General features: G+C 46.3%; 1 protein-coding gene across 1 annotated transcript in view; it reads right to left on the bottom strand.

Annotated features, from left to right (window-relative positions):
* Positions 1 to 22,748: 22,748 nt before the first annotated feature.
* LOC122372049 (serine/threonine-protein kinase/endoribonuclease IRE1-like) overlaps positions 22,749 to 25,955 on the bottom strand; it is a 125,198-nt gene continuing 121,991 nt past the window's right edge. Inside the window, exon 4 of the mRNA XM_043348904.1 lies at positions 22,749 to 23,173. Within this exon, the coding sequence (XP_043204839.1) occupies positions 22,925 to 23,173 (249 nt within the window). The 3' untranslated portion in view covers positions 22,749 to 22,924. The remainder of the gene's footprint in view (positions 23,174 to 25,955) is intronic.

Here is a 25,955-nt window from a genome sequence, read left to right as displayed (position 1 = left end):
ATCCAAGTGTGGAACGATGTAGGTATATTAGTTAGTGTGTTTACTGAATGTGACGACTGCAAGAGGCCTTAGCAATTTATCACGCACAATATGTATTCAGTTTTTCTCCCTTCCATTCTAATAGCAAACTTAGGCTCTGTGCTTTTACAATTTAACCTTGTGATCATGAAGATGTGGATGTCTTCGAAAGCTTAAGGAATTTAATTTTGTATACATGTTATGTCTGAAACCTTTGCCAATATAATCGGACAATTATCAACATCTTTCAAGAAAACGATCCGAAAATACGAACACACAAATCGGAAGCTCATAAAAGCAGAATTCGCACTACGGTTCAATGAACAATGTCTATATGCTCACTATATATATCACTATATATATATATATCACTATATATATATGCTCGCTATATATATATATATATATATATATATATATATATATATATATATATATATATATATATATATATATATATATATATATATATATATATATATATATATATATATATGTTACAGGGAGTTTGAGAAATCCGTGAGTTTGCAAACTCACTAGGGAGTTTGCAAATTCACTAGGGAGTTTGCAAACTCACTGACCGGTCAGGGAGTTTGAGAAATTCCAGAGCGATTGGGTCAAATAAAATCAAATGTGTAAGATGAGGGTGGCATACGTGCCGTCCGTGATGTTAAAACAAAAGCGACTAGTGGTACAGACTATATAACCGTCGCACGCTGACATAAAGCTTACAGATCCTTCATTGTTTTACCAAAAAAAAAAATGCTTCTCGCGGCTATGTAAAGGGGAAGTTCGGAGCAACGTGCTCCTCCGTTCCGTCGTTTCCATCCTCAGGAATCAGGATACTGAAATCCTTCTCGTCCACGCCGAAACCCCCACTCCCGGGCTGGACAGGCACCTTTATCTCATGAGGGCTGCTCCCTTGGAGCGGCACCGCTGCTCCCGAGGGAGCGCACCCCGTAGCCGGGTGCAAAGAGTGCTTGGGGGCTGGTCGGTCTGTCAATTCGGACGGGCTCAGCCCCGGCGACTCTGCATATAGGGTGTCTGCCCAGACCAATGTCTCCCCCTATAATTCCTATCATTCGTCCGACTCTGAAATGGTCTTGTCAGACCGAAAGGGCCTAACCCAACAAAACAAAAACAAACAAGCAGCGTGCGCCAGTCGCAGTTGGGCTGGCTGCCAGCAGCGCCGGCTCTCGATGACACGTCTATGGCGGAGTGGGAATGGGCGTGAATTGATGCGTGTGCCTGTACTTTAGCATAAGTGACCAACAGTGAGCTGTTTCTACTTTGATATATTTAGCCTGACTCTGGAATAGCCACACTTGAGTGGAACGGGTCTAATTGGGACGTGAACTATATAAATGTATAACTAAATAAAGCGGCGGTACATGCATTGGTAAATCACTGAGCAGTTTAAAATAAAAAAGGTATTTATGGTGTGCATATGATCTATAAGCTTTTTGTCAGCGTGCGAGGCCTTAGAGCTAGCCTCCTTTGTTTTAACATCACGGACGGCACGTATGCCACCCACATGCTGCACACTTGTTTTTATTTGGCCCAATCGCTCTGAAATTTCTCAAACTCCCTGACCGGTCAGTGAGTTTGCAAACTCCCTAGTGAATTTGTAAACTCCCTAGTGAGTTTGCAAACTCACTGATGGGTCAGGGAGTTTGCAAACTCACTAGGGAGTTTGCAAACTCACGGATTTCTCAAACTCCCTGTAACATATATATATATATATAGCGGCCGGCTGACCCACTGGTCGCCCGCCACCCTGCTCGTGTGATTGGTTTGGCCGAATCTTACTCTTAGCAATACAGCCTGTGAAGTCAGTGCAGTGCACAGTGGGGATTTTTTCCGATCTAGCGCGTCTTAATTCAAAAAATATTTTTTTGGTTTTTGTTTATTTTATGTGTCAGTGGGGCTAAGAAATGTCTGAATTTTTCATATATGGCATTGTTTTATCTGTATGTCCACAGCAAGACTAGGAAAAATGCGCCCAAAGTTCACACTCATGCGTGATTACTCAATGGGCTCAGTAAGGACCGAAAGTATGGCTCAATTTCATTGTCTTGTCCTGTTGGTTTTATTCTTGCGAGTTCTTAATGTTGCATATCTTCTGAAAGACACCTATATCAGGAATGGAATGGCAAACAGAAAGTATGCCACAACCTTACTAAGGTCACAAAAATGCCATTTACAAAAAAAAAACCTTACAGACACCATATTGAAGGAATGGTATTCTAGATAAATGTAGGAAATCAACAATGTTTTCCACACTTTTCCACTCCGAAACATATCCTATCGAATTCGCCACTTTCTCCTGCACAAGACAACGCCTAGTTTGGCTGCCGGAACTTGCCTGAACACGGAATATTCGCATTAGAGTATCTTAATACCCCACTCTAGGAGCGCTAGGGCAAACAGCACGATATAGGTATGTTCCAGACATAGGCGAATAATTTTACTTCCTGACTTATATGATGCATATTTTCTGAGACACATTCATGAGGAATAGGATGACAGGCGTAAATTATACATACCGCAACCTTATTAACCCTAGCACTAGTGGGGAGGGGGAGGGGGAAGGGGTCGGATAAAACCCCATGGTTTTCCGCAAATCACTCGCGCAAAAAGCAACCGATCGCGACGAAACTTTCGTTGCCCTCGAGATCATCAATTTTACATCTAACCTAAAAATTGCATGACTCTGACCCAACTGACCTTTGACCTGTGGTATACTTCTCGAGACCATGTTTGGCCGGAATCGCGATTCGGCGTATGCCAGCTTACATTATCCGCGGTTTCCAGTCTTTTTTGTGGTTTTAAACGTTCAAATATGTGAAATGATGCTGGTGCCATGCATTATGGTGGGTGTCAAGGTCACGTGAAGGTCAGGTCAAGGTCATTGACCTTTGATGACCTTGGTTCACTTTTTCGAGTTTTACTTGCTTCGAGGGTAGTTCTTGGTGTTGATTTCGAATTTAGCAACCATTTGAATATTTACGAAGTAGTTCTGGTGCCTTCGTGCCATGTTACGAAGCTGTCAGTAGTAGGTGACGCCTATTATGGATGGCCGGCAGGGCGTCTACTGGCTGACCTGACCTGACTCGACCTGGCTTAAATGCATGAGGACATCGTCTGTGATCAAAACTAACATGAAATTCGTGATCAGCACCCCAAAATACCCCGTAACAACTAACATCCTAACTTTACGAAGTTCCAAGACGTCTCGATTTTCCATCTTTAGTTGGGACATTGCCTTGACTTGGAAAGTCAACTAATGACCTTGGACTTTGAAATTGGATATATTCGGCCTCATCTCGTCATAGACAGCACGCTTGATTTTTCCGCGAAGCTCTAGCTTGATCAGGGGCCAAACGGCTGAGCCGGGGGCCCAATTGACCCCCCTATACTATGTTGATTATGCACATTTACAGGTAACACTCTCACCAGAACACACCAGCCAACATCTGTGCACAATCTGGCTACAATACTACCTATGGTCTGCCCTCTACGAATAAATACGTGCTAGATCGGAAAAATCCCCACTGTGCAGTGGTGTGAAAAGGGAAGTGATCACCGAGAGCGAGGAGTGAGAGAATCAAGATAGCGGCACAGTATATATTCCAGTTACACTTCACTCCACTTACACTTCAAACGCAGAATTACCCTCCTCCCTATACCTCACCCGATCGTGCCAGCACGGTCTCTATTCCTCACCTCTGTTCACGCCATCGTGGACTCTGTCCTACGTACCCCCGTTGCGTCAGCGCGACTCTTTAACCTCCCCTCGAGTCACGCCATCGTGGGCTCTATCCCTACTTATCCTTGCATCATGAGGGTCTGCGTTTCAGTCACCTACTATGAACGTCAAACCCCTTGAGACCCCACTTTTTTGCGATAATTTTTAAATGCGTCAACTTTCGTTGACAATATTTTGGCAATGCATGTTTCAGAACCTGCCGAAACTTTTATTACTAAGGTATTTTGACGCCAAACGATTATGGAAGGTACTTCTCACTCACTCGTAATGTTAAGGTCAATTCAGGCCCGGGCAGAGGCTTGCGCTCGGCCACACTCGAGCCCCGCCACCAGCGCCATCTGCTCTAAATGCCATCTACCAGCGCCCGCTACCGCTACCAGCTACCACCCACCATCAAGCCTGAATGGAGCGAGAGACGCGAGTGACCGGTCGCCGGGCAAGGAGCGCCGGAGGGGTAGGGCGGAGCTTAGCGCTGACGTCATTACGTGGCTCCGCCCCATGAGCGCGTAGCCTCTACCAAGGCTATATAAACCAGGTAGAACGCTCCGGGAAAAAAGTTGGAAACAATAAATTAGTTGCGGCATTCCCTGATGACGCGAATGTGGGTCAGCGGCCGGCGGCCGGCGGCCGCTAACACTGTATGAGTATGAATGCACGGAACTTTTGCTTGTTGGAGATTGCGCTAGGCAGTTAAATGTTAATGTTAGGATATGTTTCGAAAGTAAATTGAACGACGCTTCGAACGTCGTCAATGAATTTGCGATGCGACGACTATTTGTTTAGTTAGAGCCGGCGAACTTTTACCTTCCGACCGCGCGGGGAGGTGATATGGTGCCACACTGACGGTTTTTACGGCAGCTCAAAATTCTTTTGAGCTAAAGAGCTGAAATTTGACATGTCCAATCTTTTGATCAAGCTGGATCTTCTGGTACCAGTCGCATATTTAAGGTACGTCAGGTTGTTGAGCTATGTTGTCGCTCGTGAGCCTCTACACAGTCCCTTGCACAGTCCAAAAACAACGCAATTTCTGAAAGCTCAGTGCCAAGAAATCCTTCACAGAAAGATGACACTTGGCGGAAAGAATGGCTGTCGGTTTCTTACCGTTCGTATGTATCGTGTTTTCACAAGAGTTTAGTAAGGTCAGGTCCCTCACGTCACCTCCCCTCATAACTCAATAGGACTAGGTGTACTATCATGGAAGCGTTTATCAATCGCCGGAAATCTTAGCCAATCCCACTGGACACTGGATCCATACCCACATGGGGCCCTCCTGATTGGCCACTCCCTCTGAAATCCACAATAACATTGGGCTGCGGCAATGGTTATGTAATATGTATTAATGCTTTTCACTGACAGAAATACAACAACCTCAACCCAATCAGTCCGAATGTGACCTGCACTGCAGCTTACAATTGCTGTGTCGCATGGCGCATGGCACAAGACGATTCCTAGCAGCTGTCGGCTGGAGTGAAGAAACAGCACGTTGCGACACACCGCGCCGGCGACAGAGCTCAGCAGGGCTGGTTGGAGGCTGGAGCCGGAGGTAAGGGCAGACACAGGCACAGACATTGCAGGACAAATAACAGGATGTCAGTTAGGGATATAATTCAAGACGAATGATTCAAGACGGACTGAAATAATGCACATTTTGCTCACTTGGATACCAACTTCAAACTTGACGTTTATAGCACCACGGAAACAATGGCCACACAGGAAAGAAACAAAAGATGAGGCGTTTTTAACTCAAAGTAAATAGAGGTTGCATATGATGGAACAGCCCGAAGTGCAGACAAGCACATATTTTTGGTAATAGCTATCAGCTGTCCTACTCCTCTTCTCCCTTCATCAACTACTGGACACATCTGAAGAAGCACCAATGTCCATAACAAAAGCTTGCAAAGTAGTTTTATGAAGCCAAGGGAAATATGCCTGCATCATGCATGTAAACTCAAAATTACACATGCATGACAAAAGAAGCTTATGTAAAGAGAAGAGTTAGCAAAAGCATTTCATAGTTAAAATCAGGGCTGCGGAGTCGATGGATTTACGGCGACTCCGACTCCGACTCCGACTCCGGTTTTCAAAAACCAACTCCGACTCCGACTCCGACTCCGGGCAGAAATGTCGACTCCGATCGACTCCAACTCCCGACTCCGACTCCGCACACCTGGGAGGGCTGCGGAGTCGACAGATTTTCGGTGACTCCGACTCCGACTCCGGCTGGGGTTTCCAATATCGACTCCGACTCCGACTCCGACTCCGGTCACAACTGTCGACTCCGACCGACTCCGACTCCGACTCCGACTCCGACTCCGCAGCCCTGGTTAAAATTATTCAAAACTGCACACAGGGCAAACATAAAAAGCAGCAAGTGTGCTGTTCTGTTATGCTACGAAATAGTCCAAAACAAAATACATCTTTTCATGTTTAACTGGTTTTTCTTCTATGCCACTTCATCCATATCTTGATTACAGATGGGCTGTTGCTGTAGGCTGATGAAGTGACACTTGATTGCCTTTGTGCGAGTTTCAGTTGCAGCCTCCTGGGTACTGCACTGGAAAGCAGATTGAATTGAATGCCTCTGAAAGATAGGAATACAGGCAAAGTTAGTTGTAGTAGTGTCAATGATAATAGACATGAAATTTTTGTCCTTTGACATACATTTGTTGAAGTACAAAAAGGTACAAAATAAATTGGTTTGTTTCAAGACACGCACACTGCACAAAGCCGAACAAACATTACACAGGGATATGAAATTGGTACACATAAAACTTGATGATTAAAAAGGTCAAAACTCGCAATAATAATTGAAGTAAAAGTTACAATCACAATCATTTGATTTAAAATGACTTGACATAAGTCACAAGACGCAACGCTCCTATTCCTAAGGTTTTTATGCTTTCATTATCCTCCACATATCAACCAGCTTGATACCAGGCTGTGCAATAGTGTGTACATAACCCCATGTTGCCATTTTATTAAAGCAAGTGAGGTTACAACAACAATGCTAATGTCAAACCCACATCTGCAACCCGTACTGCAGTTTCAATCACCTTACAAGCACACCTTCTGGCAGTTTGATAGGCAGAATGGTCATTACTACTTTCTCCTCATATTCAACACATATTCCCTTTATACAGATATAGTTTAGACCTGGTTATGGCAAGCATTTTCGAGAAAAGATATGATTAAAGTCCAAGACAAAGGTCGAGAGAAACAACACCAACATAAAACACCGTCTATGTAGCACTAATACTGTCAAATTCATAAAAATATATACATGAGTCGATCAGAAATTCACTGTAGATTTCGAAAATGGTGTCAAATGCCACTCAAATACCCCCATTCGCATGTACGAAGCAATAAAACACTGACCTTTAATTCCGCGTGCCATTCTCCATAGGCCACTGTGTATTAAATAACGCGTTCACTGATAGCAAAAAATGAGACCCACATATGAGGCGTTTGCTACCAGCCAATCAGCGCTCGAGATGCCGAACGCTGATTGGCGGAGAGGGCCGTCGTTAGCAGTCCATTACACGTTGTTTTCCTTGAACATGTGCGTGAGCGCTGATGCTGCTCACGGGTTGTTGCCATTTTTCGTAATGCTGAAGGCACGGGAGCGAACCCCCCTGGCCTCTACCCAAACAGCAGATTTGTTCCGTGAAATTTAACATTACGAGTGAATGAGAAGTACCTTTCATAATCGTTTGGCGTCAAAATACCTTAGTAATAAAAGTTTCGGCAGGTTCTGAAACACACATTGCCAGAATATTGTCAACGAGAGTTGACGCATTTAAAAATTATCGCAAAAAAGTGGGGTCTCAAGGGGTTTGACGTCCATAGTAAATGCCATGGACCAGTAGCCAAGCACAGTCACACAGAAACAAGATACAGTCCACTATAGAGCGCTCGTGACGCACAGGCACAAATGTCACCGAGTCGGCGCCGGCTGCTGCGTCTGCGACAGAGGTCTTTCGAACGCAACCTCGCGGAGCTCGATACGACTACTGGTTCTCGAGTAAATAGGGTGGGGGAGGTTCGGATCCGGCCCCCCTCCTCCCCAGGCTGTCGTGGGTACGATAATAGCCCAGGCGGTGCCGGGTTAACCCTCGCACGACCAGGCCATTTCTCATAACACGAACGACCAGGGGGGGGGGGGGTTGTTACGACCCCCCCCTGGCGTTTCGAAACGGAAGGTCGTAGAGCTTAGCGGAAAAAACCAACGGATTGCTCTCAACGAGATCTCGCGATTGGTGGTATATTTTTTGGTCCTAGGTCAACATTTGACCTACTTTTGACCGGTCAAAGGTCAAATTTTCGGAAAAATATACTTTTTTAACTTTCGGCGGCGATTGCGGCAAAACGGTGGGAGATATCGACTTGAAACCTTCACTATCGTGTTCCTTGATCAATTCTCTATCGTTTGGTATGTATTTCGTTTCCCTAGCTCTAAAAATGGCGCGTTGGGAGCGCCGGAAGTCGGCAAGGTCACAGTCGGCGGCAGAAATTCGAAAAATCAAAATTTAAATTTTTGAAATCTGATTGTATTTTTGGATTCGGGAGGTCCATTTGCTCCCTATAGAAGCTAATATTGCTGCATATTCCCATTGAGGTGACAAGAATTAGCAAAATAGTGGTTCGGGCGCTTTTCAAAAATAGTACCGGACGCTGTTCCTCTTGTGACGTCATAGCTCCGTGACCTGACCTGACCCGGTCAAATTTCTTATACCATATGATAGCCAATACTTGCCCCAACATGCATGGGAAGTTTCATCACGATCCATCAACCGATGTCCGTACCACCGGCAGGAAACCTCGGGCGTTGGCACTCAGTTTGTGAAAATCCGGCCGGAGGCTGTACCTCTTATGACGTCATAACTCCGTGACCTGACATGACCCGATCAATTTTTTTCGGCAAAAGATGCGCAAAGGTTGCCCCAGAGGGTATTGAAAATTTCAGCCCGCTACGACAAGCCGTTTAGCGTGCACTTCGAAAAAACCTCAGGGGGGGGGGTTGATACAACCCCCCCCCCCCTAGGCGTTCTAGGGTTAAGGATGCTTTGGAACATCTCTGAAGTCTTAGAGAACTTTCAAACACCGTCTCCTGATCCGAGCGGCCGAGCCCGGCGAGTGCACGCTGGGCCAGCCGCCCGGAAAAGCGCTAGAAATTATTTGTGACTGAATTGCTGGTCTCAGTGGCAAGCAAACATGCCATATACAAAGTGAGTTTGCTTGACTCATGATGCTGATGTAGTAACACGTAAGTATTGCCTAATGCAAGCATGCAGCTGCATAAGCAATGTGTATGGTGTGAGGTAGAACGGGTCCCTATTCGAGCTGTCTAAACGGCGGCTAACTTGGGTTAGTTGTAAAACTACTTGCTGATTTAAAATACATAGGCATGCATATATACATACATATTTGGCTGGTAAGATGTGTATTGTGTATATATGCATGCACATACATGTACGTACATACATGAATGCACACAAAGAGAGTGGGAGAAAGAGACAGAGAAAATGATTGAGAGTATGAGAGAGGGAGAAAGAGGGAGTGAGAGTGTGTATGTCTGTGTGTGTGTGTGTGTGTGTGTGTGTGTGTGTGTGTGTGTTTGTGTGTGTGTGTGTGTGTGTGTGTGAGAGAGAGAGAGAGAGAGAGAGAGAGAGAGGGAGAGAGGAAGGGAGCGAGGGAGAGAGAGAGAGGGAGGGAGAGAGGAAGGGAGGGAGGGAGAGAGAGAGAGAGAGAGAGAGAGAGAGAGAGAGAGAGAGAGAGAGAGAGAGAGAGAGAGAGAGAGAGAGAGAGAGAGTGAGGAAGGGAGGGAGGGAGGGAGGGAGGGAGAGAGAGAGAGAGAGAGAGAGAGAGAGAGAGAGAGAGAGGGAGAGAGAGAGAGAGAGAGAGAGAGAGAGAGAGAGAGAGAGAGAGAGAGAGAGAGAGGAAGGGAGGGAGGGAGAGAGAGAGAGAGCGGCACCTTAGACAGCATGAACTGAGCGCTACCTTCCAGTAAGTACCTGTATCGTTACGTAAGTTGGGAATGCTTTGCTGCCTGGTCAGGTCACAGCAGGCGCCGTGCGATCCTGAGCGGTAGGGTGGAATAGCAGCTATATCAGGTGACTTAGCAGACGATATCTCGAAAAGTAGCAGTAATAGGCAATAATCGTCAATAGGGCATGGTAGACAATTGACGAGTTGTTTGCATGACATGCTCATCTTTAGCGGCTCGAAATAGCATTCCTCAAAAAGTCTAAATAAAGAGCAGGTTGTTGTTGATTATCACTGACTTGTGTTTGGGGGTTCATAATGACTTAATTATTGACTTTGGCCCAAAAATTTTGACGGCATTGTGTGCGTTGATCAATTCTGAGCCCAGGGACATATATTTTATTCAGTTTTTCATAAATTTCAGCGCTTTAACCCTCGCCCGCACATGGGGGGGGGGGTTGCCACCCCCCCCCCCACCCACCAGGTAGTCTTTCTGCTCTGCACTCAACATTTTTAGAGCTAGAAGCCTGATTTTTCGTATAGCTGCTCCTCTATCCTTTCTTGATGTCCACTGAAAATTTCAAGTTTCTGTGGTTTTTGGTTTCGGAGATATGACCTTGTTTTTCAGGTCATGTCACGACCCAAATGACCAATTCTCAACATCTTGCGTTGGCCATGGGCCTTGTGAGCTTTTGACACCTTGATTTCAGCCTTTGTTGCCAGTCTTCATGGAACATGTTGTTCGACGATGTACAGATGTCAAGGTCAGGGTCAAGGTCAACCTAGGTCATCTAAAATAATTGCGTTTTAGGCAAGCTGAATTTACTTTTCGTGAAGTTTTTTGACTGCATTTTTGGTAAAAGCTTCTCAGATCATGATTTCATGTAATATGGACACATAAACAATCGGTGCACACATCAGTATACACACAGACACACACAGACATACAAACACATATCATTGACCTTGACCTAACTTGACCTGAAATGACCTCAGCAGCAAAAACCTGGTCGGGTAGTGTGACAAAGAGGTTCTAGCTGGGTTTGCACCAGAAAACGGCATCGTCATCGGTATATGATAAGCAGCGCACTTGATATCCAACGGTGACCCAAAACAGCAACATTTTTTAGTTTGACCTGACCTGGAAGGTCAATGACTGACCTGAGAAGGTAAAACTGGGTATCATTCGATTCGTTTCTTCCCAAAGAATCTTTTTGGTCTTTACCGCGAAGCTCTATCTCCAACAGGAACGAAATGGCGCGGGGGGTGGCAACCCCCCCCCATGTGCGTTCTAGGATGGGAAAATGGCATGTGCGGGCGAGGGTTAAAGAGCGCCGGGCCGTCAGTAGAGCGGTGAGGTGACAATTGCCCCTACATCATATGGTTTACTGGCGCATATCTCGAAAAGTAGCAGGGAAAAGCAGCAAAGCATCGATATGGAACGAAAGATGAGTAATCAGCGGCTAGTATAAGATGTTCATTTTTAGCTGCTCGAAATAATTTTTTTTTATAAAAGTCTATTTAAAAATTTAGATATGATTTTTATTTAGGGCTTGCAGCTGCTTCCAAAAAGCTAGCTTATCTTGCAGAAAAGCGATGCAATATGTAAGAATGTTGTTGGTACAGTGAACAACAGTGCCCTGAACTAGTCTGACAGAAAATTGCGTTCAAAACGACAACTGGTCAACTAATAAATATCAACTAAAGATTAGCATTAAAATCGGCAAATGTGGTGGTCACTAGCGAGTCTAAATAGTATTGTGTTTGGTGACAACTGACCACCTCAATTTCGCCCTATTAGTGGCAGGGGGGGGGGGGGGGGTTGTTTTCATCCACCCCTCAGGTTTTTCGGGAATATCTCCGAAACCGCTAAAGCTAAGATGCTGAAATTTTCTGACTTTTCTTAAAACTCAATTGGGCACATTCCCTGAAAATTTCAATTTCATAACTTTACCAGGGGCGGCTCCAGAGCACTGGGAATTGGGGGTTCCTATTCGTGAAGCGAGTCATTTGGGCGAAGATCACGATGCTGATGTACGAGTATTATAACTGTATGCACCAGTTTTACGAACAGTGAATGAAAGGTATCATGTGATGACCGGTCAGGAAGTTTGAGAAATTTCAGAGTGATTGGGCCAAATAAAAACAAGTGTGCAGCATATGGGTGGCATACGTGCCGTCCGTGATGTTAAAACAATGGATGCTAGCTCTCAGTGACGTACCCAAGGGGGCCCCCGGGGGCCATGCCCCCCCCCCCTGAGCGCCTGGCGCTCAGGGGGCCACTCAGGCCCCAGGGTATTTTTTTTAAACACTGGATAAAACGTCTTTTATCGGAAGAAAAATTGATATTTAAGTTTCATTTATGTGCCCTGGTTACCCGAGGGGCCCCTGCAGTCATCCAAGGGCCCTCAGTTTCCTGGGCCCCTGGTCGCATAGGGGGCCTCTGGTAGCCGGGGGCCTGGTCTCATGGGGGCCCCTGATCGACTGGGGGCCCCTAGTCGCCTAGGGGGCCCTGATAGCCGGGGGCCTGGTCGTATGGGCCCCTGATAGTCTGTGGCCCCTAGTCGCCTAGGGGGCCCTAGTCGCATGGGGGGCCTCTGGTCGCATGAGGCCCCTGATCGCCTGGGGGTCCCTAGTCGCCCAGGGGGCCCCTGGTAGCCGGGGGGCCTAGTCGCATGGGGGCCCCTGGTTGCCTGGGGCCCCCGGTCGCCCCTAGCCGCCTGGGGGACCCTGGTCGCCTTGGGCCCCTGGTCGCCTGCGATCCCCTGGTCGCCTGGGGGCCCCTGATCGCCTGAGGGCCGCTGGTCACCTAGAGGGCCCCTGGTCGCCTGGGGGCCCCTGGTAGTCGGGGGCCTGGTCGCATGGGGTCCCCTGGTCGCCTGGGGCCCCTGATCGCTTTGGGGGCCTGATCGCATTGGCCCTTGGTCGCCTGGAGGGCCCTGGTCGCCTGGGGCCCCTAGTCATCTGGGGGACCTGGTCGCCTGGGAACCCCTGGTCGACTTGGGGGCCCCTGGTCTCCCGGGCCCCCTGGTCGCCGAGGGGGCTTGGTCGTCCGGGCTCCCCTGGTCGCCCGGGGGCCCCTGGTCGTCTGAAAGAACGCTTATCACCTGATTGATCCCAAATCATCTGTGTGGCTACTGGCTACTGGATATAAGTAGAAACTGGAGTAGGCACTCATCTGAAGGAGCCAATATCTTTCACGGTGCCGGAGATATCACAGAAAAACAAAAAGGCTAAACTGAATATCCCCCAACCTTGGCCCCAAAGGCGTCATTGGCTAACGAAGGGATATGGGTCGATTTGCAATCGCATTTCCTCCTAAGTCCTATTCCTCCAATTAATACAGGGTGTCCCAGAATTACCCAAGCATTTATTTTCTGGCTAAAAGTACAATCGCACTCGATTCCTAATGAAACATATAATAGCCGCGTTTACATGGGGCCAGTTGCCAGATAGTGGAATTCCGATAACAAGACATTTATTCCACACTATTATATTAGCCGTTTTCACGACGGGCTATCCGGCGAATGCACCTGATTTGACCAAATCTGCACCTAATTTCTTTTACAGCAAATATCTTCATTTTATGATTTTATTTCAGTGTTTTAATCGATGATGCTTTCAGATAATATGACAAAGCAGGCATATAAGCAATTAGTGCAACCCTAGCTGATAGCTGCTAAGAGACACACTGAACCTGATTTGACCAGATCTGCACCTAATCTGTACCAGATGTGCACCAAATGTGTACCAGATGGCTGTCGTGAAAACGGCTATTATATACCTATTATCCGGAATTGGAGGATGTTCGGTAATTGAGGCGCTCGCTCATAAAATGCCGTGCGTTTCATGCACACTCCTCAAGCAAAAATATTTTTACTTTCCAATTTTCCACATTTTCTCAAGGCTTAGACCGTTACAGAGACCGTTTTAATTGACTTTGATGAAGTTGGACGCGAGAAATCACAACCAAATACTACATTAAGTTGTAAAGAACTGAATTGCGTTTTCCCACACACGTGGCGTTTTCTCACCTACGTCTGAAGGAGAGACCGGACCCACTATGCCCCCCCCCCCCCACCATCGAAAGGTTCTGCATGACTCCCGGCCCCGGGGGCCCCCGGTGACCTAAGGGGCCCCTTCGAAAGCAGGTGGCCCCCTCCTGGGCGAAATCCTGGGTACGTGCCTGCGTAGCTCTAAGGCCTCGCACGCTGACAAAAAGCTTATAGATCATACGCACACCATGAATACCTTTTTTTATTTTAAACTGCTCAGTGATTTACCCATGCATGTACCGCCGCTTCATTTAGTTATACATTTATTTAGTTCACGTCCCAATTAGACCCGTTCCACTCAAGTGTGGCTATTCCAGAGTCAGGCTAAATATATCAAAGTAGAAACAGCTCACTGTTGGTCACTTATGCTAAAGTACAGGCACACGCATCAATTCACGCCCATTCCCACTCCGCCATAGACGTGTCATCGAGAGCCGGCGCTGCTGGCAGCCAGCCCAGCTGCGACTGGCGCACGCTGCTTGTTTGTTTTTGTTTTGTTGGGTTAGGCCCTTTCGGTCTGACAAGACCATTTCGGAGTCGGACGAATGATAGGAATTATAGGGGGAGACATTGGTCTGGGCAGACACCCTATATGGTGAGTCGCCGGGGCTGAGCCCGTCCGAATTGACAGACCGACCAGCCCCCCAAGCACTATTTGCACCCGGCTACGGGGTGCGCTCCCTCGGGAGCAGCGGTGCCGCTCCAAGGGAGCAGCCCGCATGAGATAAAGGTGCCTGTCCAGCCCGGATGGGGGTTTCGGCGTGGACGAGAAGGATTTCAGTATCCTGATTCCTGAGGATGGAAACGACGGAACGGAGGAGCACGTTGCTCCGAACCTCCTCTTTACATAGCCGCGAGTAGCATTTTTTTCGGTAGAACAAAGAAGGATCTGTAAGCTTTTTGTCAGCGTGCGACGGTTATATATGGCCGTACCACTAGTCGCTTTTGTTTTAACATCACGGACGGCACGTATGCCACCCTCATCTTACACATTTGATTTTATTTGGCCCAATCGCTTTGGAATTTCTCAAACTCCCTGACCGGTCAGTGAGTTTGCAAACTCACGGATTTCTCAAACTCCCTGTAACATATACAAAGTTATTGTGCATCCTCTTTTGACACGTTTTTTGCTATAATAGGCGGATCCAGGCGTCCAAAAAGGGGGGTTATGTTTTACCTCCCAACATAGGTGCCCTGACACCGCCTATGCATGACCAATTCGACGAGCGTTAACGGAACAAGAATAGGATACAATACTGTGTTGTGTGTGTCATCTACCGCTAACGTTCCGGAAGCTTAGAGGCAACACTATGGCAGGTGTACTTTCGTGTGTAAACAGCTCCTGTCAGAATCTTTCGCACACCAATTGCGTCAAGGAAAAATGGAGGAACTCGTGGCTCTGTGCGCATCACCATGGTGTTTCAGACATTGGTGCTTCAGACATTTTCAGTGCACCGTTACCAGGGTCAGTGCAGACAGGGAGATTGCCATGCCTCCCACTCTCCGAGTCGGCAGGAACGGCCTCTGGTAAGCGACACGGGAGTCTCGACCAACCCCTCTCTGCGGCACCGGGGCCGGCCTCCAGACAGGGAGACGGAGGGAGCAACCAGCCCCTCTCTGCGACATCGAGATCGACTTCTGGCCAGCGAGACGGGGGGCTCGACCAGCACCTCTCTGCGGCACCGGGGCCGGCCTCTGGTAAGCGAGACGGGAGTCTCGACCAACCCCTCTCTGCGGCACCGGGGCCGGCCTCCAGACAGGGAGACGGAGGGAGCAACCAGCCCCTCTCTGCGACATCGAGACCGACTTCTGGCCAGCGAGACGGGAGGCTCGACCAGCACCTCTCTGCGGCACCGGGGCCGGCCTCTGGTAAGCGAGACGGGAGTCTCGACCAGCCCCTCTCTGCGGCACCGGGGCCGGCCTCCAGACAGGGAGGCGGAGGGAGCAACCAGCCCCTCTCTGCAACATCGAGACCGACCTCTGGCCAGCGAGACGGGAGGCTCGACCAGCACCTCTCTGCGGCACCGGGGCCGGCCTCTGGTAAGCGAGACGGGAGTCTCGACCAACCCCTCTCTGCGGCACCGGGGCCGGCCTCCAGACAGGGAGACGGAGGGAGCAACCAGCCCCTCTCTGCAACATCGAGACCGACCTCTGGCCAGCGAGACGGGAGGCTCGACCAGCACCTCTCTGCGGCACCGGGGCCGGCCTCTGGTAAGCGAGACGGGAGTCTCGACCAGCCCCTCTCTGCGGCACCGGGGCCGGCCTCCAGACAGGGAGACGGAGGGAGCAACCAGCCCCTCTCTGCAACATCGAGACCGACCTCTGGCCAGCGAGACGGGAGGCTCGACCAGCACCTCTCTGCGGCACCGGGGCCGGCCTCTGGTAAGCGAGACGGGAGTCTCGACCAGCCCCTCTCTGCGGCACCGGGGCCGGCCTCCAGACAGGGAGACGGAGGGAGCAACCAGCCCCTCTCTGCAACATCGAGACCGACCTCTGGCCAGCGAGACGGGAGGCTCGACCAGCACCTCTCTGCGGCACCGGGGCCGGCCTCTGGTAAGCGAGACGGGAGTCTCGACCAGCCCCTCTCTGCGGCACCGGGGCCGGCCTCCAGACAGGGAGACGGAGGGAGCAACCAGCCCCTCTCTGCGACACCGGAACTGGGCATTGGTCAGCGAGACAGGAGGCTCGGCCAGCCCTCCCCTATGGCACCGGGACCGGCCTCTGGTAAGCGAGACGGGAGGACGAGTCATGACTCAACTGCGTTATTGAGGTCAAAAGCTGGACAGCGAGAGGGAGGAACAAAACTTCTCTTGCGTGACACGGTAGGGCAAACCCAAAATGGGCACGTGACATATGATGAGGCTAGCGGCCGCACTGGTCAAAGCTTTCCCGAAAGCTGTGACGACCCTCACTATGAGCCAATGGCTGGCCCATCATTTTTGGGTGTTACGATGATGGATGTTATGGAGGCAATCAGATTGATGCAGTTTAGTGTAGATCAGTTACGGCTGGAGGTGAATGATATCAAGAAGGGACAGGAGATACTTTCTCGGAACATTTTGAAGGAAACCCGCTCTGGAACTCGAAGGGAGGAGAGGTCATGCAGATCAGGTGAATTGAGCGGGGAGGGAAGGGTAGTGGGAGGAACGCAGGTCAATGTTACTGTTGACGAGACTCGAGCTGATAGGGATAATCCACCAAGTGATGACCAGTCACCTGTCGATGATCGGTCAGTACCCAAACCAATGCTTGGTAGACGTAATAGCATCTCAGGCTCGCTACAGGAAACAGAGATTATGATTTATGGTGACTCCCGAACAAGATTCTTGGACAGGACATTTTGTGAGAAAAACAGGGAGAAACGTATGCGAGTGTGCTTACCAGGCGCCAAACTAAAAGATCTATCTGACAGGCTTGATGACGTGATCCGTGGTAGCAGGCCGGACAGTGTAGTCATTGTACATGGAGGTGTCAATGATGTTGGTAACACGCTCTCTGAAGAACTTTTTGGGACGTACAAAACGATGGTAGCGAAATTAGTAAAATCAAGAAGGAAATGCATTATCACTGGTATTTTACCAAAATATCATGCAGGCATGGAATGGTCTTCGAGAGCCCTTGGCATGAATGAAAGGGTAAGAAAACTATGTAAAGAAAATAACATCCAGTTTCTAGACTACTGGGGACGCTTTTGGGATAAAAAAGAACTCTACTCGATGGACGGGTACCATTTCAGCAGGAGTGGGGTTCTGATGCTGAGTGAGCTCTACGAGAAGGAGTTGACGCAGGGAAACTAAAGAGAGTTACATGCAAGGAAGACTCACTTAAAAAAGAGACCAAAATTTCATTGAAATGTTTTTATACAAATGCCAGAAGCATAAGAAACAAATTTGGAGAATTACAAGTTTATATAACTTCGGAAAAACTAGATGTAGTTGTCATAACAGAATCATGGATCAATGAAAACTTATTAGCGGATCGTATAATAGATTATGGTATTGACAATTATGATATCTTTGTGTATCAAAGAAAAACAAAGCTGGGTGGAGGCATCTTGGTTTACATTAAAAAGCATCTCAAACCAGTTGCGGTAATAAGTTGCAAATTGTGTGCAGATGTTGAATCAGTGTGGGTAGATTTATTTCCAGATGATCGTAGAAACAATAAAATAAGAATAGGGTCCTTCTATAGGCCACCAAACCAAAATAAGGAAATCGATCTTGCCATGATCGATGAGTTGGAGAGAGGAATAAGTAATAGTACTATTATTATAGGGGATTTCAACTTGCCGAATCTATATAAAGACGTACCAAAAAATAATACATGGGAGACATCCTTGTTTAGAGATAATTTCGATGAATTACTTTTGACTCAACATGTCCTTCTGCCTACCAGGCAAAGTGAAATATTAGATCTTATTTTAACCAACGATGAAAAGCTTATTGAAGATGTAGAACTAGGTGAGGCGATTGGAAACAGTGATCATGCAATTATTCGATTTAAAATTAAATGTAAGTTTAAGAGAACGAATGGCAGGATGTTTTGCACTCCAAATTTTGGCAAAGGCAACTATGACGCCATTAGGATGTTTCTATCACGTTTCGAATGGATGGAAATGTTTAAGGGTAAAACAGTTGATGAAATGTGGATCATTTTCAAATCGACGTTAGCTGAAGCTCAGGATCGGTTCATTCCGATGAGAAGGATGGGTGCAATAAAATCTCCAAAACCTTTATGGTTTAACCATGAAGTGCAACAAAATTTTGCTGAAAAGAAAAATGCATTTTATATCTTTAAAACAACTCCCTCGGCTAACAATAAGAGTAGCTACTTTGCAGCTCGAAAGAGATTTAAGAGAGTTATTAGGAAAGCTAAGCGAGCGGCGGAGATAAGATTGGCAGAAGAATGTAAAGGAGACCTAAAAAAGTTCTTCAGTTTTTATAAATTTAACAGAAATGATCCGCGAATCGGGACAATTGAAAATAATGGAGAAGTGTACCGTGATGATGTTCTGAAAGCCAAGGCTTTCAATGAGAAATTTTCATCGGTATTCACGGACGAACATCTCATAAACATTCCAAAGATAAAAAGTAATGGAAATGCACACGGAAAATTGGACACCATTACTCTAAACGTCGATGACGTGTTAAAACAATTGCTTAGTGTCAAAGAAAATAAGGCATGTGGACCTGATAATATTCATGCCAGAACTATTAACCCTAGAACGCCTAGGGGGGGGTTGTATCAACCCCCCCCCCCCTGAGGTTTTTTCGAAGTGCACGCTAAACGGCTTGTCGTAGCGGGCTGAAATTTTCAATACCCTCTGGGGCAACCTTTGCGCATCTTTTGCCGAAAAAAATTGATCGGGTCATGTCAGGTCACGGAGTTATGACGTCATAAGAGGTACAGCCTCCGGCCGGATTTTCACAAACTGAGTGCCAACGCCCGAGGTTTCCTGCCGGTGGTACGGACATCGGTTGATGGATCGTGATGAAACTTCCCATGCATGTTGGGGCAAGTATTGGCTATCATATGGTATAAGAAATTTGACCGGGTCAGGTCAGGTCACGGAGCTATGACGTCACAAGAGGAACAGCGTCCGGTACTATTTTTGAAAAGCGCCCGAACCACTATTTTGCTAATTCTTGTCACCTCAATGGGAATATGCAGCAATATTAGCTTCTATAGGGAGCAAATGGACCTCCCAAATCCAAAAATACAATCAGATTTCAAAAATTTAAATTTTGATTTTTCGAATTTCTGCCGCCGACTGTGACCTTGCCGACTTCCGGCGCTCCCAACGCGCCATTTTTAGAGCTAGGGAAACGAAATACATACCAAACGATAGAGAATTGATCAAGGAACACGATAGTGAAGGTTTCAAGTCGATATCTCTCACCGTTTTGCCGCATTCGCCGCCGAAAGTTGAAAAAAAGTCTATTTTTCCGAAAATTTGACCTTTGACCGGTCAAAAGTAGGTCAAATGTTGACCTAGGACCAAAAAATATACCACCAATCGCGAGATCTCGTTGAGAGCAATCCGTTGGTTTTTTCCGCTAAGCTCTACGACCTTCCGTTTCGAAACGCCAGGGGGGGTCGTAACAACCCCCCCCCCCCTGGTCGTTCGTGTTATGAGAAATGGCCTGGTCGTGCGAGGGTTAAAGAAGCAGCAAAAGAACTAGCACTGCCACTACAAATTATATTTGAACACTCTTTAAAGGTTGGGGTCATCCCTAACGACTGGAAGTGTGCAAATGTAGTACCAATATTTAAAGGAGGGGATAAAACAAGAATAGGTAACTATAGGCCAGTAAGTTTAACTTCTATAGTGTGTAAAGTATTGGAGAAAATAATTAAACACCACATTGTAATTTACTTAGAGCAAGAAGACTTATTGTTGCCTTCTCAGCATGGATTTAGGACTGGACGCTCATGCTTAACAAATTTAATAGAGTTCCTTGAGTTTGCTACAGATCATTTAGATAAAGGCAATAATATATCTGTCATATATTTAGATTTTTGTAAAGCCTTTGATAAAGTTCCGCATAGAAGACTGTTAGTTTCGCTCGAAAATCATGGGTTGGGTGGTTCTATCCTTCGATGGATAGAGACTTGGTTGCTGGGTCGAAGACAAAGAGTGGTGCTAAATGGTCAACAAGCTGCTTGGGTTGAAGTTAAAAGTGGCGTTCCACAAGGCACAGTTCTTGCTCCTTTATTGTTTATTATTTTTATAAACCAGATAGATTGTAATCTTACAAGCAAACTGTGGAAATTTGCTGATGACATTAAACTTGCAAAAGTAATCAAATCAGCTGATGACAAGGCACTGCTCCAAGCAGATTTAAATGCCCTTTCCAAGTGGACGGAAGAATGGCAGATGGAGTTTAACATTAATAAGTGCAAAGTTCTCAACTTAGGGGCGAAAGAATGCTACACGTATAATCTAAATGGAAATATCTTACAAGTCGTCCATGAGGAAAAAGATTTGGGTGTTTTGATAACGGACGATTTAAAATTTAGTCACCATTGCATGGAAGCACGAAAGAAAGCTCTGAAAATGTTGGGGGCAATACAAAGAAATGTTAGTTACAAAAGCAAAGATGTAATGAAAAGGCTTTACTGTGCATTCATACGACCACATTTGGAATATTGCAGGCAAGCGTGTTACTCTTCATTCAAAAAAGATGAAAGATCGTTAGAAAGAATCCAAAGAAGAGCAACTAAGATGATAGTTGGCTTCGAGAAAAAGAGTTATAAAGAAAGACTGATTTCGTTAAATATGTTTTCTCTGCATTATCGCAGAATTAGAGGCGATTTAATTGAACTTTTTAAGATATACGCTGGACTAGATAAATTAAACTTCACAAATATGTTAACAATTAATTCGAATCAAACTAGAGGTCATAATTGTAAATTAGTTAAAAAGTCAGCGAGAACAGCACTACGGCAATCATTTTTTACACACAGAGTAATTGACTTGTGGAATAATTTGCCATCCTGGGTCATTGCAAGTAATTCACTTAACGAGTTTAAACATTCTATTGACCTGTACTTCATAGAGCGTGGTACCATTTTTGACACAATTGACGATTAGATAAAATTGAAATGATATGGTGTCCGTTGTGCATATGATCTGAAATGTGTACCTGTGAATGATACTGATGTGAAAGGAGATGAAGTCATGTCATGACGTTCTTACCATGACGCTAGTGTTCTTGTTTTGATGTATCGTATGTTGCAGCCATGTTGGGCACCAGTGGCCTGTTGTTGCAATCAATATATGTTATGTTATGTTAATACAATTGTAGTCGTTCTCTCATAAGAAAATTGTAACATAACAAGACCATTACCACCTTTTTTAGAAACAGTACCAACAAAAACTTTATTTACTATACTTTTTGTGTACAATCAATCTCAATGATCTGTATCCGCCTATGATTTTTGAAAATGCATATTTTTAGGATCCATGTGAATTCCTGGTTCATTCTCTATCGATCGGCAAAAGTTGCGTTAAGATTGGTTCAGAAACCTGGCCGTGATAAACAGTCTAAAATGTATCTGCAATTTGTCCGTTTTTACCCCCCTCTACCCCCCTGCCGTTTGAATTTTGAAAATCGGCCCGTTAGATCTCGAGATATCAAGGGGGGGGTCGTAAACAGCCCCCCCCTGCCACTAATAGGGGTAGCCAGGAGCCTGCCACTAATAGGGTTAAGGCAAAAATGGCATCAGAATCGTATGCTTTGATCATTTTGGGATTGAATGATACATATTTTGTTCATATTGTATAAAGCCACTCTTGGGGGTATTTCTAGCGCTTTTCCGGCCCACCGGCCTAGCGTGGAGTGGCGCGGGGCTCGATACGCATAGGCGAAAACTTCGTGAACATGCGGATGACCCTACGCGACAGAGAAGAACGTTTTTGCGGAGCCAGTGTGACGAAATTCACAGTAAGTTTCATATTTGTTTTTATTCTGCGAAGAACACTACCAACCATGATAAGTTTTAACCCTCGCCCATGTAGGGGGGGTTGGTGCACCCCCCCCCCCCCTGAGGTTTTTCGGAAATAGTACAAAAACGGCGGCGCGCAGCGCCGCCAAATTTTGGGTACCTTATGGGGCAAACCTTGCGCATCTTTTGATAAAAAAAAAATTTGACCGGGTCATGTCAGGTCACGGAGTTATGACGTCACAAAGGGAACAGCCTCCGGCCGGATACATTTATGGGATGTATCCTTGCCCACTCTTGTTTGCCCACCCCTGCTTGATTTTGCTGCACTATTACATACATTGCAGTGTTTTAGTCACGAATTATGCGCAGAAAAAAGGTAAACACGCGAACAAAATACACTGCATGTTCGCCGTTTACGGATCGTTTGCTGTCGCGCTGTTGCATGCGACAGCTGTATTTCCTGAACCTTAATTTCATTTTTTTTAATGCGACAGCTATGCCCTTTGAAAATTTCGTTTGCGACAGCTTGAACACTTTTTCACCTTTGTCGATACGACCATTGCTTTCGAGATAGCAGGAGTGTGCTGGATCCGACACCTCCCCATGCGGTCTTGGGTTAGGAAATAGCCCAGGTGGTGCCGAGCAGAACCGACTACCAACAGAGCGCAGGCAATAGACACCGCCACACGTGAATCCTCACCTTATTTCGAACCAACCGCAGCAGCTCAGATATGGTCGCGTCGTAGCTCTTGAAGGAGCCTTCGTCCAGTGACTTGTCGATTATCGTCCTCCAGTCCTTGGGTTCACCCTGCTCACCCTGCTCTTCGAACACCCGAGTGGGATTTTTGTCGACAGTGGCCTTCAGGTTTTCGTCTTTTGCATAGATGAGGTCACTAATGGCCTGTAAACAAAGCCACATATACGAGTAAGGGCTCTCCTAGAGACCTTTCGTCGGTTATATTTTTCTTGTTTAGCTATCTGACTCCTCCCAATCCCACTTCTATTGCCTAAATAACAAACCAAATCATGTGTATCCGGTCACATGTAACTCCACAGTTGCTGGAGCATTTCGCCACACACCGTTTGCTATGGGGAAGGGGTAATCGCCCCCACCCGACAACTTAAGAACCAATATGTAAAGGGCAGTTCCACCACAAATCACCTAATTTTTCCCAATAGTTCACCATGACCTCTCCGATTTTGCTCAACCTTGGCATGCAATGTGACCAATGGGCACTACTTTTGTCCCATTTTAATGTTTAGTCCTAATGTCACAGGGGTCATTGAATATGGGTCATCGAAATTTGTAGGTTTTCCGGAATATTGAAATATCAAATATTTTTTATCTCTGCAACGGTTGACCGGATCAAGAAAAGTTACGTATGAAATAATAAGCACATAGGCTGGTGCATCTAACAAAAATGTGACTGAAACCCCAACGTCATTTTTTGACCTCATGACCATGTGACCTTTTCTTGCCCCGTGACCTTTCAAATTTGCCCTATTTAAAAAAATCTGATTTTTTCCCTCAGAGATGTCTTATCCATGCTCTCAATAGTGGTATGTGATTTGGTTGGTATATCGGACCCGCTGACCTCAAACTGAGGTCAACAACGTGGTCATGACCTGACATGAAAATGACATCTGGCCAGAACGTCGTGAATCATAGGCAATATGGGTGTCATATGAAAGCTGACTTCACGGAGAATACATTGGTAGTGCTTTTGTGAAACGGGTTTAGGCTAACTTTTCGTTAGCCTAAACCCAAATTTCAATTGATTTTAATTTACCCTAACTTTTTGGATAGCATAAATTAAAAATAGTGTATTTTGATAGGAACAGCCCAGATCCGAGTTTATACTAACTTTAGAGCACGTTAGCCTAAACCAGATTTACGCTAACCCGGCCAATTAAACGATTCTGTTAGTTCATATTTTATCCACCAGAGTTTGCTTCATACTCAAAGGCCTTCCTCGTCCAGTAAAAGATCTGGGCAATTCCATGACAGATCACCTAGGCATATTCACCATGACCTCTCCGATTTTGCTCAAATTTGGTATACAAGTTGACCTATGGGCGCTACTACGTCCCAGTGAATTTTTAGTCTCTAGGTCACAGGGGTCAGGAGATATGGGTCATGCAAATATTAAGGTTTCCCGGAATATTGAAATATAAAGTATTTTTTATCTCTGCAACGGTTCACCGGATCAAGAAAAGTTATATATGAAATAATAAGCGCATAGGCTGGTGCGTCTAGCAAAAATGTGAATGAAACCCCAAGGTCATTTTTTGACCTCGTGACCTTGTGACGTTTTCTTGACCTCGTGACCTTTCAAATTTGTCCTATTTTAAAAATTCTGATTTTTCCCTCAGATATATCTTATCTATGCTATCAACAGTGGTATGTGATTTGGTTGGTATATCGGACCCGTTGACCTCAAACTAAGGTCAACAATGTGGTCATGACCTGACATAAAAAATGACACCTGCCCAGAACGTCGTGAATCATAGGCAATATGGGTGTCATATGAAAGCTAACTTCACGGAGAATACATTGGTGATGTTTTTGAGTAGGTATGGGCCGGGTCAAGGTCACATTAGGTCAGTGACCTAACACAGCATTGTGTTCTTTGAAGGTGGCGTATTTTATTTTTTTGGTAAGTCCAATGATCAGAACACAATAAAAAGAAAACAAAACGTCATAAAACAACGTCTTTCCTTATTCAAAAAGCACAGATAAAATACACACACCCATATACACTAGGGTGTGTCGCTAGTCACAGATCACGGTGCTCCTATGATTTTCCTTTGCTCCAGGACAACCGAAGACCAGCTGTACAAGTAAAACTTTCGAGAAATTAAAACCCATCCTGCCGCGTCTTGTCAAAGTTTCGAGCAAAATCAGTTTCTGGCGTTGAAGTCTCCCGATACGGCCTGTTTATTTTTTTATTTTCGTAATATAAATGTCTTTGGTGGGCGGTATTCTATGCAAGGGAGTAACCTAGGAACCACATGAAAGGGCTTTCGTTGAATATTTTGTACTTTTTTGGAGCATAAATGTCCCAAATTGACATGGTTCTAAGCGCATGCATCTGGAAGTAGGAAGATAACATCACAAAAGAGACATATTGAGCTTTGACACAGGTGTAATGTTGAGGCAATGTGGTGGCAGATCCGATAGGAGTCCTAAGGTTAACCCTCGCCGGACCTATTGGTTTTCTACATACGCGCCGGCCGAGGGGGGGGGGTACGACCACCCCCCCTCGCCGTTTCGCCCCTGGTGGAGCTAGCGCGTCGCGGAAAAAACGAGCGTGTGCGCCGTTTCAAGACGCAGAGACTGATACCCGATTTTAAGGTCCTAGGTCAACTGGTGACCTCTGAGGTCAGGTCAAGTGCCCCAAAGTATGGTTCGGTTTTGGTGAATAACTTCGCAAAAAACGGCCGCAGAGCCGCGATTTTGGCAGCATCGTGTTCGCCTTGCTCAGGCGCGTCGAATGATTTACTTTTTGTTTGGGTGAGGTCAACTTAGGGTGTTGACCTCGGGTCACGGTCAGGTCAGCGCCCCCAGGTCATGAAGTTTGTCGAAGGAGGTCATATTGCATATCATTCGATTTGGCAGGTCCTCCTGAGTCCATTGCTGACTTTCCCGACTCGCTAGCTCAATTTGTTCGGGAGTTATTGAT

The sequence above is a fragment of the Amphibalanus amphitrite genome, unplaced genomic scaffold (assembly GCF_019059575.1).
Source record: "Amphibalanus amphitrite isolate SeventyFive unplaced genomic scaffold, NRLGWU_Aamphi_draft 001309F_arrow, whole genome shotgun sequence".
In the NCBI taxonomy this organism is placed as follows: Eukaryota; Metazoa; Arthropoda; class Thecostraca; order Balanomorpha; family Balanidae; genus Amphibalanus; species Amphibalanus amphitrite.
This window is presented reverse-complemented; position numbering and strand designations above follow the sequence as displayed.